Raw genomic sequence first — 14,289 nt, forward strand, 5'->3', positions numbered from 1 at the left:
AATTCCTCTCCTCACAGCTCTTCATGGCATTTTACCTCCCACCTTCAACTGAGTGGACATGACCACTGAGATTTCCAGAGCATTTTGGGGTCATTCCCATCTGCTCCCTAGCCATTGTCACTGCCCTCACTGGACCTAAAACTGTTCTCCAGACATCTGTGGAAGCTGCCCCCAGGCAAGTCCATGCTCACAGTGCCCACCCTATCATGGCAAGGCCCTGCTCAAACACCTCCAATGGCTCCCCAGTGCCTGCAGCTACAAATTAGAACCATCTGCACAGCTCCACTGACTACAGGGTTCCAGCGCCCCGCCCTGGAGACATCCCAGGTGGATCTGGGTGGGGCCTGGGAAGCTGGTCTGCAGGTGGCTCTGGCACTCAGCAGGCTGGGGAAAGCCTGACCTTCTTAACCAGGTGTCCAGAGAGGGGCTCCCCTCAGCCTTGGAGAGGCCAGAGCTCCCTGTCTGATTGTGTCCAACATGTCCAGGGGCCATCCTTCCTCAGAGTCATCTACAGCATGTGCCATGTCTCACCAAAGGATGAGAAGTGCTGGCCCAATTCCCTGGTCTCCACATTCTCGTTGTGGCCTCCCCTCCCAGCCACGTCACCAGCCCTGCTCCCTCACAGGTCCTGTGTCCTCACCAAATGGAAGCCCCTCCAGCCTCCAAGCGCTCCACACCCTCCGTGCCTTGGGGCCCTGTTTCTTGCCATTCCCACGACAGGGACGCCGTCCCTTCCTTGATTACAGGTGAACCCCCATTCATCTCCAACATCTGTCACACACATCAGCTCCTGTATGGCCCTCTCCCAAATTCCAGCAATGATGCTCTCGTTTGTCATTCATGCCAGCGTTTATTGAGGGTCATTATGCGCCTGGCGCTATAATTACAAAGACAACACACCTACTCTGCCTTTGAGTCTGGGAAGGAGGTAGACATAGAAACATAACGAGCTGAACAAAACTCGTATTGTTATGCATCTCATCTTTTCTCTGGTGTGCAAGTGATGCAGTCTCATTATAAAACATCACAGGAATAGAAAGTAAGTCCCTCAGACGTAACTATTACTAATGCTGTGACATATAAGCATGCAGGTAGTATTTAATATTTAACAAAATTAGGTTGCAAACATATTGTTTTGCTTAATTTACTTTGGATGTCTGTCCACACATAACACGCAGCTGCATCTCATTCTTTGAGGGCCATGGAGTGTGCAAATGTGTGGATGCGCCGCGTGGACTCACTTCCCTGATAATGGAAGTTTTGGCCATTTCCAATTTTTCTCTATTACCAACAATGCTGTATGAAAATCCTGTGCACACACCTACATGCATTCATAATCTACGTCCATGCATCTATACGATAAGAGGCACGAGTGCCTCTGAAGGAAAAAATCCTACAGGCAGAATTCCGGAAGTAAAGAATATAAAATGTTAACAGCTAGTCCCAAACTGCTCTACAAAAAGTTGGGTCAGTTTACATGCTTACCAAAAACGTCCAAGAGTGCCTTGAACAGATAAATTGTAATATCACTTCCAAGTGTAACAGAGGCAGCAGAGGAGGCAGCCTTTCCCAGCCCAGACAGTCAGGAAAGCAGCCCGGAGGAGGCAACTCTTCCGTGCAGGTCTGGATGAAGGAGAAGAGTTTTCCAGGCACAGGCGTTTGGGTGGGGCGCTCAGGCAGAGGGAACAGCAGGTGCTGAGGTCCCGTTGTGAAAAGGAGTGGCAGCATTTGAAGTGGGGGGTGAGGCTGGAGTGGGGATCAGAGCCAGATCATAACAGGTCTTGAATGTCCTGACCAGACGTCCCCAGAGACTCGGACATACCTGGACGAGAGCACTTCTCACACTGCACTGCAGCAGTGAACTGAAAACACTGTCCTGCCAATTTGGGGTTCTCAACCCTAGGACCTTTCCCAAGGCGTCCCAAGAGATCTGCAAATGTTGGTTCAATCAGCGAAGGGAGAGAACCCATCCCAGCAAAATCAACCCTTCCCTCCTCTCTCCTCTCCATCAGTGCAGTCTGCTGTCCTCACTGGATGGTGTGTGTGTCCTGGGAGGGCAACAGTTTTGTCCCCTTCACCCTTGGAAAGGAGTTGTGTCTTAGAGCTTACTGTGAAGCTAGCTTTGCCGGAGACAGGTAGAGTCAATGTTAGGTCAGGAAGGAAGGGCCAAACCACTTTCAGGATTGGGGACATGATGCTGGTGCTTAAGCCACAGTGAGTGGATGGCTTGTCCCTGACACTGTCAGATGACAGCACTAGGAATTCAGGCTTGTAGAGTGGCAGAAAAATAACGAAATCTGTCTCCAAGTAGCATCATGGAGACATGAGAATAGGGTCTGCTTAGAAGCCTGAGTGTCACCAAGGACACTTTGGGCAGGCTCCCAGAATAAGCCAAAACTGCACCAGAGGCTGGCTCCTGCCTGGAGTGGTAGGGAGTTCCACAGCTCATACCACATGCCCGGTGCTCACCAGGCACTTGCTAAACTTTTGTACATGTTAACTCATTTAATCCTCAAGGCAATTCTATCGTCATCCCCATTGTACAGCTGAAGAAACTGAGGCACATAAGTCAGTGGAGGAGGCAGGATCTGAACTCGGGGGCCTGGCTCCAGAGCTGTGCCCTTACCCAGTGCACCCCACAGCTCTGGTGGGCAGGGGATCTGGAGGACTCTCTTGGTCTTTGTTTCCTGCAGGTGTGCTCTGCAGAGGTGCAAATGACAGCGCCTAACTGTGGGGAGGCACACCTATGTCCAGCAATGACAGCAGGAGTGCGGGAGGGAATGGAAGCTCCCAACCACTCTCTCTCAAGGAGCAAATACCCATTCAGGGCACGCCACCATGGCCCCTCCTCTGGCCCCATTACCCACCTGCTTACGACACAGGTGCAAAGGTGGATGCAGCTTCCGAAGCAACTCAGCTATGGTTTAGGGCAGAAAGGAATTTTGTAGCAAAGTGAGGACCAAGAGTCCACCTCGGAGCACTGTAGCAGCAAACCTGTTTGAACCTGAAACGAGGATCCAAGGCCTTTGCCGTTTGGTTGTTTTTCTGTTTTGTGTTTCATTTTCAGATGGCACAGAGACACACCTGCATCATCCCGGTACTTGACGGACAGACTAAAGCTGAGCAGTCCCACGTGTCCTGAGCGAGCGAATGAGGCAGGCACCGGACAAGGGAGCTCTGTCCGGCAGGGGGAAGGGAGGCAGTGGTTGCTCTGCACGGAAGGAACGGGTCACCCACCTTGGCCTCAAAGAAGTCCTTGGCACCTTTGACGCCCTCCAGGGCAACATCGATCTCGGAGAGCTTTGCCAGTGCCATCAGGCCACTGTCCTCCTGCAGTTCCCCAGCCGCGGCCTTGTGGAAAATGAGTAGGAACTAGAGGGGAAAGAAAGCAGAGAGCCAGAGTCTACCTCACTGAGAGACTCACAGTAACCCCCTGGGCCAAGCTCGAGTTATTTTGCCAGGCGTTTAAAAAGACTGTGTATGTGTGTGTGACGAATTAGTTTCTTTCTTTATGAGATTGTCAAAAATGAAAAGACACCATTTTCTACAAGGATATAGGGAAATGGACACCCTCATATTTATTTAATGGGAGAGTAAACTGATTCAAATTTCCTGACGGGTACTTTGGAAATATTTACCAAAAATAAAATGTTTTCTGCCCTTCTAACCATTAATTCCCATGCTGGGAATTTATCATTCAGAAACATTCACATAACAGTTTAAGCAAAAAATTAACAATGCCCTAGTTTACAACCATGAACGAAAAATCAAATAGGGCCAGGAGTGGTGGCTCACGCCTATAATCCTGGCACTCTGGGAGGCTGAGGCAGGAGGATAGCTTGAGATCAGGAGTTCGAGACCAGCCTGAGCAAGAGCGAGACCCCATCTCTACTAAAAATAGAAAGAAATTAGCTGGGCAACTAAAATAGAAAAAAAAAAAAAAAATTAGCCAGGCATGGTGGTGCATGCCTGTAGTCCCAGCTACTCGGGAGGCTGAGGCAGGAGGATTGCTTGAGCCCAGGAGTTTGAAAATATTCTTTCCAAACAGAAAAATGAATCGTGGAAGCTGGGCAGTTCGAGGCTGTATTCCAAGTCATCATCCAAAGAGGGCTTCTCCGGGTTTTCAGGTGCCACCTAAAATATGTGCACCCACAGAGAAAATTCAGGTTTCCCGGTCTTCTCTAATGACTCTCTTCCCTAAAAAATGCCTTCTGCAAAAGAACATTACCCAGAGTAGAGTGGTAGGTAAACAGCTCCAACAGGCTTTCCAAACTTGAGTGTCTGTTGCTGGGAGGACTCTTGATCCCAGGGGGAAGAATGTCCCACCCGAGTGGGGGTCTCAACCACCACCACAACCCAAAACACCTGCTAAAAACCTTCGTCATGGTGCTCGCTTCGGGGGTCCTAACTCCACGTGGATATTGTCAAATACAAAACAAGGGATGAAGCAAGAGGCCCAAGGACTTGTGGCTTCACTGAGGGCGATGTGGCCAGCCAAGTACATCCACCTGCGGCTTCAAACTCTCTCACTAGAGGCCAGCAAAGACTCATTTGCAGCAGATTGTCGGAGCCAAAATTTTGGCTGGAAAGAAAACAAGCCTATTAAAGGAGGCCCAGCCCCCAAGAATAGGATGGAGGCCAAGAGGCATAGGGGGCGGTAGTGGTCGAGCTCTCTCTGAAGAGACTTCAGTGCTGCCAATGTGAGCCATGAGATGGGAAGTACCTGTCCTTGGTACCCGGCCCAGCCTTGCACAGAAGCCCCACCTCATTGCTGCATGAGGCAAACGCAGAACAGGTAGCTCCTCCATGGCAGTCGTGCTCCGGGGCTCAGGGAGGCAGCTCACAGAGGGGCCACCACCCCGAGCCCACACCAATGCAAGTGACCTCAGGGGACCGTATCCCCAGACTCTGTTCTCACGTCTAGCGTGGAGGTGACAGTGCTTCTGTTCACAGGAGGGCTTTGTGGACTGCAAACATTAAGTTCCCACAGTCTTCACGGGTCCCTTCCCCAGAGCCGTTTCCTCTGAACCCTCAGGTCTGGGGCAGATCCCGGCCGCGCATGCTCACTCTGGCACCTCAGTGGATGACTGATGGTGGCCTGGTCATTACTTAGGGTCCCCTACCCCAGCCAGCTAAAGAAGAAAAAAAGTCTAGCTCAACCCGAAAATGTTCAGCCTTGCATGAAGCATGCCAGGCATCTCGTTTAATTTTATGGCAATCACCAAGCGCCCCTGAATGACAATTTCTCCAACTGCCCAGCCTTGTTTGTCTTCCTATTTATAGTCCACAAAGACGGGTATGTTGTAGAAGAATTGGAAAATGTCCTAGCTGTGACTATGACGCCCAAGAGGGGGAGGGGGAGGAGAGGTAGGGAACAAAGAGACAGAGGGAGACCCAACAAAGCTACAAAGCTCTTCCCCACAGAGCTACGGATGCTTCCGATACATTCAGGCAATTTTTAGTTTCAGGGCTCTGCGTGGCGATGCAAACACTTCCCCATATTAGCTAGAACTCTTAGATTGCAAGTGACAAAAATAAACTTGTTGGCTTAAGCAAAAAAGGAGGTATTCATTGTGTGAAATGGATGGCTCAGAAACTCGAGGGCAAGACGCAGTGGCCTGGAGCAGGTGTGGGACTGGGAGCGGCAAAGCTCTCAGGGCTGGAGGCGACAGTCCCTCCGTCCCTCAAGACTGGTCCACGGCGCAGACAACAGCCATTTCACGTGGAGTTCCTCTTCCAGGCACACGCGGCTGCAGAGCCACTTTGCACACTTCGGCCCCAATTTCAAAATCCCAGGAGAGAGAGACTCGGATTGGCCTAGCCGGGGGTCCACCCATGGCCCACTCAGCCCGGATCAGGCAGGCAGGCAACCCGGACCCACCGTATCGGCGGTGTGCTTGGCCGCTCTAACAAATAAACCCCATGGGTCGGGTGGCTTAAACAGCCGAAATGTATTTTCTCACAGTTCTGGAGGCTGGAAGTCCTTGATCAAGGTCCCAGCAAATTCGGTTTCTGGCGAGGGCTTTCTCTCTGGCTCCTAAAAGGCACAGAAAGAGGCTTAGTTCTCACAGCGGTGCCCTATCTCAAAGACACAGAGACTGAGGCTCAGAAGTGGAAGAACTTGCTCAGGTGACCCAGCACCGTGTGGCCGAGCAAGGCCTGGCTGTCAGCCCGCGCTCTCCTCACTACGCCAACACACATGGGCCCACTAGCGGCTTCCGGCATAGGCAGAAGCCAGCAGAGTGACAGAACAACACGGGAGGCTGGCCTGTGAAGTCTGAAAGGCGACACATCCTCACACTTCCACGTCCTGTACACCTGGCACAACTCCTAGAGATGGGACCGCTGCAGGCTTGAGATGGACGGAGGCTGGAACACAAACGTCCCTGAAGCTCTGCAGGGGCTTGGGAGCGCACCACAGGAACACTTTGGAGATCCCCAAGCCTCTGACGTCCACCCTCTGTGGGAAATGGCCAAAGCAGCAGCTAACCAAGAGCTACCCAAGCATCGTGGATTCAGGGAAGAGCACCTTTGGGTGGCCCCTGAGTATGGCAGGGCAGAGGGGGTTGTATCTTAGTTCAGTGGTGATCACATGGCCCACAAAACACCCTCTCAATTCCTGTTCCCAGAGGTCACCACCTTGCTGCAGAAGCTCTCTCTCCAACATTTTCTCCAAAGCCTCACCAAGTCAAAAGCTTCTATGGTCTACAGCCCAAGAGTACCGGGTTGGAAAGAACCAAAGCCCTGTGGTGGGCCTGACTTCAGGCAAGTCCTGACCTTTGTGGCTCTCCAGGTGCTTGGCTCCGGCATGAGGAATCCGGAGGGTTATGCCCAACACTGTGATCTCCTATCTCCACGGCTGCAGATTCAGGAAAAGAAGAGATGGGAGATTCTGGTGCTGATTTGTGGGCAGGGAGAGGCAAGCCTAGTTCGTCACAGCTGGGGAAGGGGCTCGTGGCTACGAATTCAGCTGCAGACCCCAGGAAGAACATCTGTCCTGGACAGAAGCCCAGCATTTGACCAAAGTCTCACCATCAGAAAGCAGGATGCCAGTTTCTGCAATGACCAGGTTAAATACCAGGAAGCAGGGACAGTCCTCTACTCCCGGTTCCCAAGGGCCACAGCTGAGACACCACTGAGAACGAGACTGAAAGAGCTCAGCTAACATTCCGAGCCTTTAAACCAGATGTCATCGAAGTCATTACAATACCAGTGCCACACTGACACATCTAGGGGCCTTCCAATACAACTCACAAAAAAATACCCAAGACATGAAATTCCCTCCCTTGTGGGAAGGAATCTTTGCCATGGAAGAAACTCGATGGTCCTGAGACATTTTCCCCAAAACAGAAATGGCATTACCATCGAGGTGCTCGGCCATTTGGGGATCAGGCTGTGGATGCTATGTGCACTTTTCCTGGAGAGATACCTGCACATAAAAAATTTTGCTTGCAATTTTCAAAGGTTCAAAGACCAAGAAGCCCACTCTTGGACCATTTGGGGGGGGGGCCCATGGCCACAGAGTAAGACCATATTTTTACTATTTTTATTTTTTCTTTTCTTTTTCTTTTTTTTTTTTGAGACAGAATCTCACTCTGTTGCCTAGGCTAGAGTGCCGTGGCATCAGCCTAGCTCACAGCAACCTCCTGGACTCAAGCAATCCTCCTGCCTCAGCCTCCCAAGTAGCTGGGACTACAGGTGTGCACCACCACACCCAGCTAATTTTTTCTATTTTTGGTTGTCTGGATAATTTCTATCTATTTTTAGTAGAGATAGGGTCTCTTTCTTGCCAAGGCTGATCTCAAACTCCTGACCTCAAGCGATCCTCCCACCTTGGCCTCCCAGAGTGACAGGATTACAGGCATGAGCCACCATGCCTGGCTCACATTTTTACTATTTTTAAATGCCTACTATAAAAATAAAAAGGTTTATTATTATATAGTCAAAATAACTAAAAGAGTGGAATTGGAACATTCTTAACACAAAGAAATGATAAATGTTTGAGATGACAGATATCCCAATTACCATGATTTGATCATTACACATGGTATACTTGTATCAAAATATCACATTCACATCATAAATGTATATAGCTATTATGTATCCATAATTATTGAAAATTTAAAAATGTAAATAAGAAGGCTTAATATATAAAACGCATAACATTATAAAACCACAAAACTGTGCACCCATAAATACCCACTTTGAATATTTTGGTGAACATCCTTCCAGATTTCTTACCATTTTACCCAAATGAGGCTATACTATTCCACACTGATTTTCAGTCTGATTACTGGGCATTCTCCCAGGCCACCATTGTGGTTTACTATCTCTTTATATATATATCTTGTTCTGTTGCCCAGGCTGGAGCACAGTGGTACGAACATAGTTCACTGCAGCCTCAAACTCCTGGGCTTAAGTGACCCTCCTGTCTCAGCCTCCAGAGTAGCTAGGACTACAGGCATGCACCACCAGGCCTGGATAATTTTAAAAAGTTTTTTGTAGAGACAGGGTCTTGTAATGTTGCCCAGACTGGTCTCAAACTCCTGGCCTCAACCAATCCTCCTACCTGAAGTACTGAGATTACAAGGCGTGAGCCACTGCACCCAGCCCCTAAAGATATTTTTAAAAGCAGAATTGTATAGTGTAGGTTAAATATGCAAACCGTGCTCTAGAGAGGCCAAACCCATTTGTGCCCCAAGGGACTGTCAATTCAGGGTCCTCCCGGGGGCCCCCAGGGCCTCACGGCCGGCAGCACACAGGTACCTCCCGGAAGCTGAGCTTGCCGTCAAAGTCCTCGTCCACCTCCTTGATCATGCTCTTCAGGCCCAGGTGGGTCTGGGGGGCCCCCAGCTTCTCCATCATCAGCTTCAGCTCCATCAGGTCAATGAAGCCGTCCCGCCCAGCGTCATACCTGCAGGGTCAAAGGAAGGCATGGCCATGACAAAAGGACACTTGTTAGTCTCCAAACATGAACGTCTCCTGCTTTGCAACACCCACTCGGGGCCCCTGGTCAGAAAGGACCATTTTTCCTCAAAACGCCTTTGGGTTTTGTAAGACTCAAAGTGGATCTTGTACTTCATGTTGGTTTTTATGTCTTTTATCTCCTTACTAGGCCATAAGTTTCTAGAGGGTGAAAAATATCATCCTTTTTTACCTTTATTTCCCCCAGTGTTGGTCAACAAACTTCACCTGAGCACCTCCTAATGCTGGACCCCGGAGAGGTTGCAGGAGCTCGCCCCTCACACTCAGGAGGACTGACAGCTCCAGCAGCCGCCTCTTGGCCGCTGTCCCCGCATCTCTCCCACACCCATTTCTGACATCCTGCCTTCCGTCCTGCTTGTCCTGCGTCTCTGGAAGCTGCTTCCCACCCTTGTTCATGGCAGTGACTCGGGCCTGGTCGTGGCTTCAGTTTTGTGCTTCACTCATCTGTCTCCAGGTCTGAATGGTCCCATCTTGTAGGTGACTGCCCCTGTGCTGGCTGTCCCCTCGCCCCCAGCCCCTGCCTGGAAACAAACCCAGCCTCACCAGGTGAAGGGTCCGGCCTGTCCGCTCCTCCCTGGGTCGGCCATCTTCAGCCCTGGTGCTCCGCTTTCTCCCAGCCACTCCCCAACGACAGGCTTTCCTCAGGACGCCCTGGCTCCCTCCCGTCAAGTCCTTCCTGTCTCCTGCTACCCAGACACCCCTGGTCACTCAGGTACAGACACCTTGCTTTAGAAAACAAACCTGTTCACAACAGCCAAAAGGTGGAAGCAGCCCAAGTGTCCACGGACAGATGAACAGATAAGCAAATGGAGCACATCCATACCGTGGAATATCATCCGCAACGAAAGGACGGAAATTCTAACACCTGCTATAGTATGGGTGAACCTTGAGGACATTCTGCCAAGTGAAGTAAGGCAGGACAAAGGACAAACCCTGCATGATCCCACTTGCCTGAGGTTCCTAGAGGAGTCAAATCCATAGTGACAGGAAGTGGAAGAGGCTGCCGGGGGCTGGGGGAGGAGGAAATGAGGAGTTAGCGTTTCATGAGTAGAGGTTCAGTTTGGGAGGAGAAAAAGGTTCTGGAAATGGACGGTGGTGATGGTGGCACAGTAATGTGAATGTACTTAATGCTGCCAAACAGCACACTTAAATGGCTAAAATGGCAAATTTTACGTTGAGTGCATTTTACCACAATTTTAAAAAAATTAAATAAATAAGGCTGGGCACGGTAGTGTGTGCATGTAGTCCCCCTAGGAGACTGAGGCCCAAGGATTGCTTGAGCCCAAGAGTTTGAGTCCAGGCCAGATTCAGTGGCTCACGCCTGTAATCCCAGCACTCTGGGAGGCCAAGGCGAGAGAATTGCTTGAGGCTGGGAGTTCAAGACCAGCCTGAGCAACATAGAGAGACCCATTCTTTACAAAAAATTTAAAAAATTAGCCAAGTGTGGTGGCTCACGCCTGTAGTCCCAGCTATTTGGGAGTCTGAGGCAGGAGAATCACTTGAGCCCAGGAGTTTGAGGCTGCAGTGAGCTATGATGACTCCATTGCACTCCAGCCGGGGGGACAGAGTGAGACCTTGCTTCTAAAAATTAAAGAAAAGTAAAAAATAAAAAATAGAGAAATCAGACTTCCTCAATATCCATCTGCACCCCCCTCCTCTAGTAACAAAACCCCACAATTACCGAGAACAGCCACTACCACCCACCACCCACCAAGAAATGCAGCCTGTGGGCAACTAGAAATCTCCTGCTGTGGGCTGGTGGTATGCAAGGCCCACAAGGGCAGACTGGGGAGGAGGCCCAGGAATCCCAGACACGCTCCATTCCAGCCAATGCCAGGCCAGGCCTCCCACCCCGCTGCCCCCTCCCTGCTCAGCAAGAGCACTGTTTACTCAAGCAGCTCTGTGCCACCACTGGGCACAACCTCCTTGCTGGAAAAGTTACACTGCAAGGCCCTAAAGGACACAGATGAGATCCCTGGACGGCTGGGGGTGAGCTTTGAGGAGCCCAGAAGTCACATGAAGAGAATGAAGCCAGATAGCAAAGGCCATATACCATATGATTCCATTTACATGAAATGTCCAAGAGGCAAATCCATGGAGACAGGAACACTAGGAGTTGCTAAGGGCTAGCGGGGAGAGGGGATGGGGAATGACTGTTGGTTGGTGCAGCTTTCTTTTTAGGCCGACGAAAATGTTCTAAAATTAGATAGTGACGATGGTTGCACAACCTTGTGAATATACTAAAGATCACTGAACTATACAGCGAATTTTATGGCATGTGAATTATTTCAATAAAGCCTTTTTTTTTTAAGTAATAAGACAGGTAAATGAGGCCCATCCCCAACTGAACCCCCGGAAATCATCGCTTCTTTTTTCAAAGTGCTCACAAACCATCCTTTGGTAACACTAGATCCTGGGCTGGCCCACCTGCGACTCACTTACTCTGCCAACCCCTGGAAACCGAGCAGCACCTTGCTCATTTCAGACTCAGCACCTGTCACTCCCCAATCCCAGCTCCCCTGCCCCATCCCCCACCCTCAGCAACTCCTAGCTTTCCTGTCTCTAGGATTTGCTTATTCTGGACATCGCACATAAATAGAGTCATACAATAGATGGCCTTTTCTATGTGTCTTGGTGCACTTAGCATAATATTTTCAAGGTTCACCCGTTTGTAGCATGTATCCATCGGCACTTCCTTTTTATTGCCAAATGATATTCTGCTGTATAAATAGGCAAGGAAGCGCTTTCTGGCAAAAAACAGCCGACTAGAAGCGACCTGAAAAGTAAAGAAGCCATGCAAACAGGCTGGGAGGGACAGTCTCTGTTACATAGAGACCTAGTCAAAGTAAACAGGTTTCTTTAGTGTGGAACTTTCCAGAGCTTTCTATATGGTCATGTGTCCAAAAGATACAAGAGGGAAACAGAGCACAGATTCATCTGACCACATAATCCTCTGTGTTTGGGGATTTTCCATCCATTGGAGAAGATGCATCTTGGCAACTGAGTGTTCCAAGGAAACACTTGGGAAGCACTTTTCTGGGCAATTCAACATTAGAAGGGGGCCCAGTTAAACGACTACTAAGGTCCCTTCAATGCTGAGATTTGGGGATAATGTTTTCTGCCCACTGCTCAGCACACATATGTTCCAACAAAGTTCTCAGAGGAGAATGAAGCAATGAAGGTGGTGCTTTCTTCTTTTTTAAGAAATGGGGTCACTCTGTCACCCAGGCTAGAGTGTAATGGCCCAATCACAGATCACCATAACCTTGAACTCCTTGTCTCGCTATTGCCGAGGTTGGCCTCAAGTGATCCTCCCCCGTCAGACTCCCTCCCAAAGTGCTGGGATTACAGGTGTGAGCCACCCAGCCTGGCGAAGGTGGTATATTTAAGGCGCCAACAGCTCAGGCATAAACAAAGAGTGTCAGCAGAAAGGCAGGAAGTGTCGGGAGTTGGGGAGTAACTGAAGCGCTTGGGTGGAAGGAGAGAGGGGCGCCCCGGGAACAGGAGATGAACCGGCTGGGAGGATGGGCGGATAAGCAAAGGTCAGGGAACAAGGCAGGGATTTGTCCTCAGCCCACAGGGAGGAAGGACCAGTGTCAGGGTTTCCCAGAGCACTCCGGCTGGAGCTAGCACAGCCGCCCACAGACACAGGGGCCGGCACACGTGAGGTCCTGCACGTAGGGGCTCAGTTAGGGGCTCCCCTCCAGCACGAGGGGAGGGGTCGGGGAAGTCATCCCCTTACTCCTCCTCTGGGGTTCAGATTGAGAGGAGTCGAGAAGACTTGGAAAACCTTCCCTCTGACCCACAACATTCTTCAGTCCTAGCAAAAAGGTCAAATGCGAGGCCAAATGTGTCAGAAAGGTCCTCAGCAAGGTCTGGGCAACAAGTTGAAGGAATTTCAATTTCCTTTTGGTTCACCCCTTAGAGAGTACGTGCTTGGAAACAGAAACCCACCGCCCAGCGGGCAAACCCCAGAAAGGGAAAAGGGGTGATCGTGCTCTGCTGGGAGCCACAGAGCCAGGGGGGCACGGGGCGGGGGTAGGGAAATGGGGATAAAGTGAGTGTGTGGATGAACTGTGTAGATAGACGTGGAAGAGACGTCTCCAAGGCGGAGCAGAGCAAGAAAGACAGGAATCACCACCCAGCCACCCCCTTCAACCCCAGGTGCTCAGCGAAGGCCGCTGTCTTTTGTTCCTGCTGGAAGCATCAGCCAAGTGCCATTTATTGAATCCTGGCAGGACTCTAAAGTGACCACATCAGTGGCGTCCTCCTCCCCGTGGAGCTGGGGTTTATATTCAGAGGCACATCCTTCTCTCTTCAAAGTGACCCTCTCTGTGGGTCTGTCTACACTCACTTCCCCCAGGGCCTGGATGTGCAAGACAGGCAGGGAAAAAACCTCAGCGCTTCCTTTCATCATCTTACTAATTTTTCTGCTCCTCTCGAAACACCTGATGACCACATGGTGCGCCAGACACGGGAGGGTTCAAAACGTTTAGCAGCTAAAACTGGTCTACTTCGAGGTCCCGACGCATTGTCTCCTATACTAACCCTTCTGATCTTTACAACAGTCCTGTGAAGAATTAATAATAGCCGCCTGCCTTTATTGTTGATGGAGAACTTGCAAAGTGCCAGGCACAGTGCTAAATTACCTCGTTTAACTCAACAGGGCTGTGACGTGCTAATTAGTAGCCCCACCCCATAGATGGAGAAAACTGAAGGTTGTGGCAAAGCCCATTCCTAGGGATCAGAACCAACCTGGGATCTTCAAGCAGATGCTAAGCTTTCTGCGGGCGCAGGGAAGGCGAGGGGGAGCATATGCTGGGTTTGTGCTGTGTACCCAGCTCATAAGGGGTTGGGGAGGCGCAGTGTATACTCAGTGTCCCAAAGAACAGGTCACTACTCTAACTGTGACAGTCATACCTTTTGCAATTTGTATCTGAAAACTTAGGCAGATGTGGCAAGAGTCACATTTCTGAGTCCTGAATATTTGTGGATTCTGATTTTGGCCTCAGAGCGTGGTCCTGTGGACTACCAACACATGCAAAGTAGTTCATTTGGGGCCAAGAGGAATGCCGATGTTGCCATCTTACAAAATTCTGGAGAAACAATATCACCAGCAAAGCCCTTCAAATAAATTTCATCTGATTTAATATTTCAACGCTCCTCGGAGGGATGTGGTACTGTTTGGCGACGAAGACACTGAGGCCCATCAAGGTAAATCAGCCCAAGATCACTAGGCCATGTGAGGTTAGCGGGGAGGACCCCGCCTGACCCGCTAACCCGCAGCCCTGCCCTGGGCCAGGG

The 14,289-nt window shown here is 50.3% G+C and overlaps 1 protein-coding gene across 1 annotated transcript in view; it reads right to left on the bottom strand.

The window, feature by feature from the left end:
* The window catches only part of EFHD1 (EF-hand domain family member D1), a 33,707-nt gene that overhangs the window by 3,439 nt on the left and 15,979 nt on the right, over positions 1-14,289 (bottom strand). Inside the window, exons 2-3 of the mRNA XM_069465955.1 lie at positions 8,767-8,914; positions 3,238-3,372 (exon numbers count right to left, since the gene is read on the bottom strand). Of these exons, the coding sequence (XP_069322056.1) occupies positions 3,238-3,372; positions 8,767-8,914 (283 nt within the window). The remainder of the gene's footprint in view (positions 1-3,237; positions 3,373-8,766; positions 8,915-14,289) is intronic.

Source organism: Eulemur rufifrons, chromosome 1 (genome assembly GCF_041146395.1).
Source record: "Eulemur rufifrons isolate Redbay chromosome 1, OSU_ERuf_1, whole genome shotgun sequence".
NCBI classification, from domain to species: domain Eukaryota; kingdom Metazoa; phylum Chordata; class Mammalia; order Primates; family Lemuridae; genus Eulemur; species Eulemur rufifrons.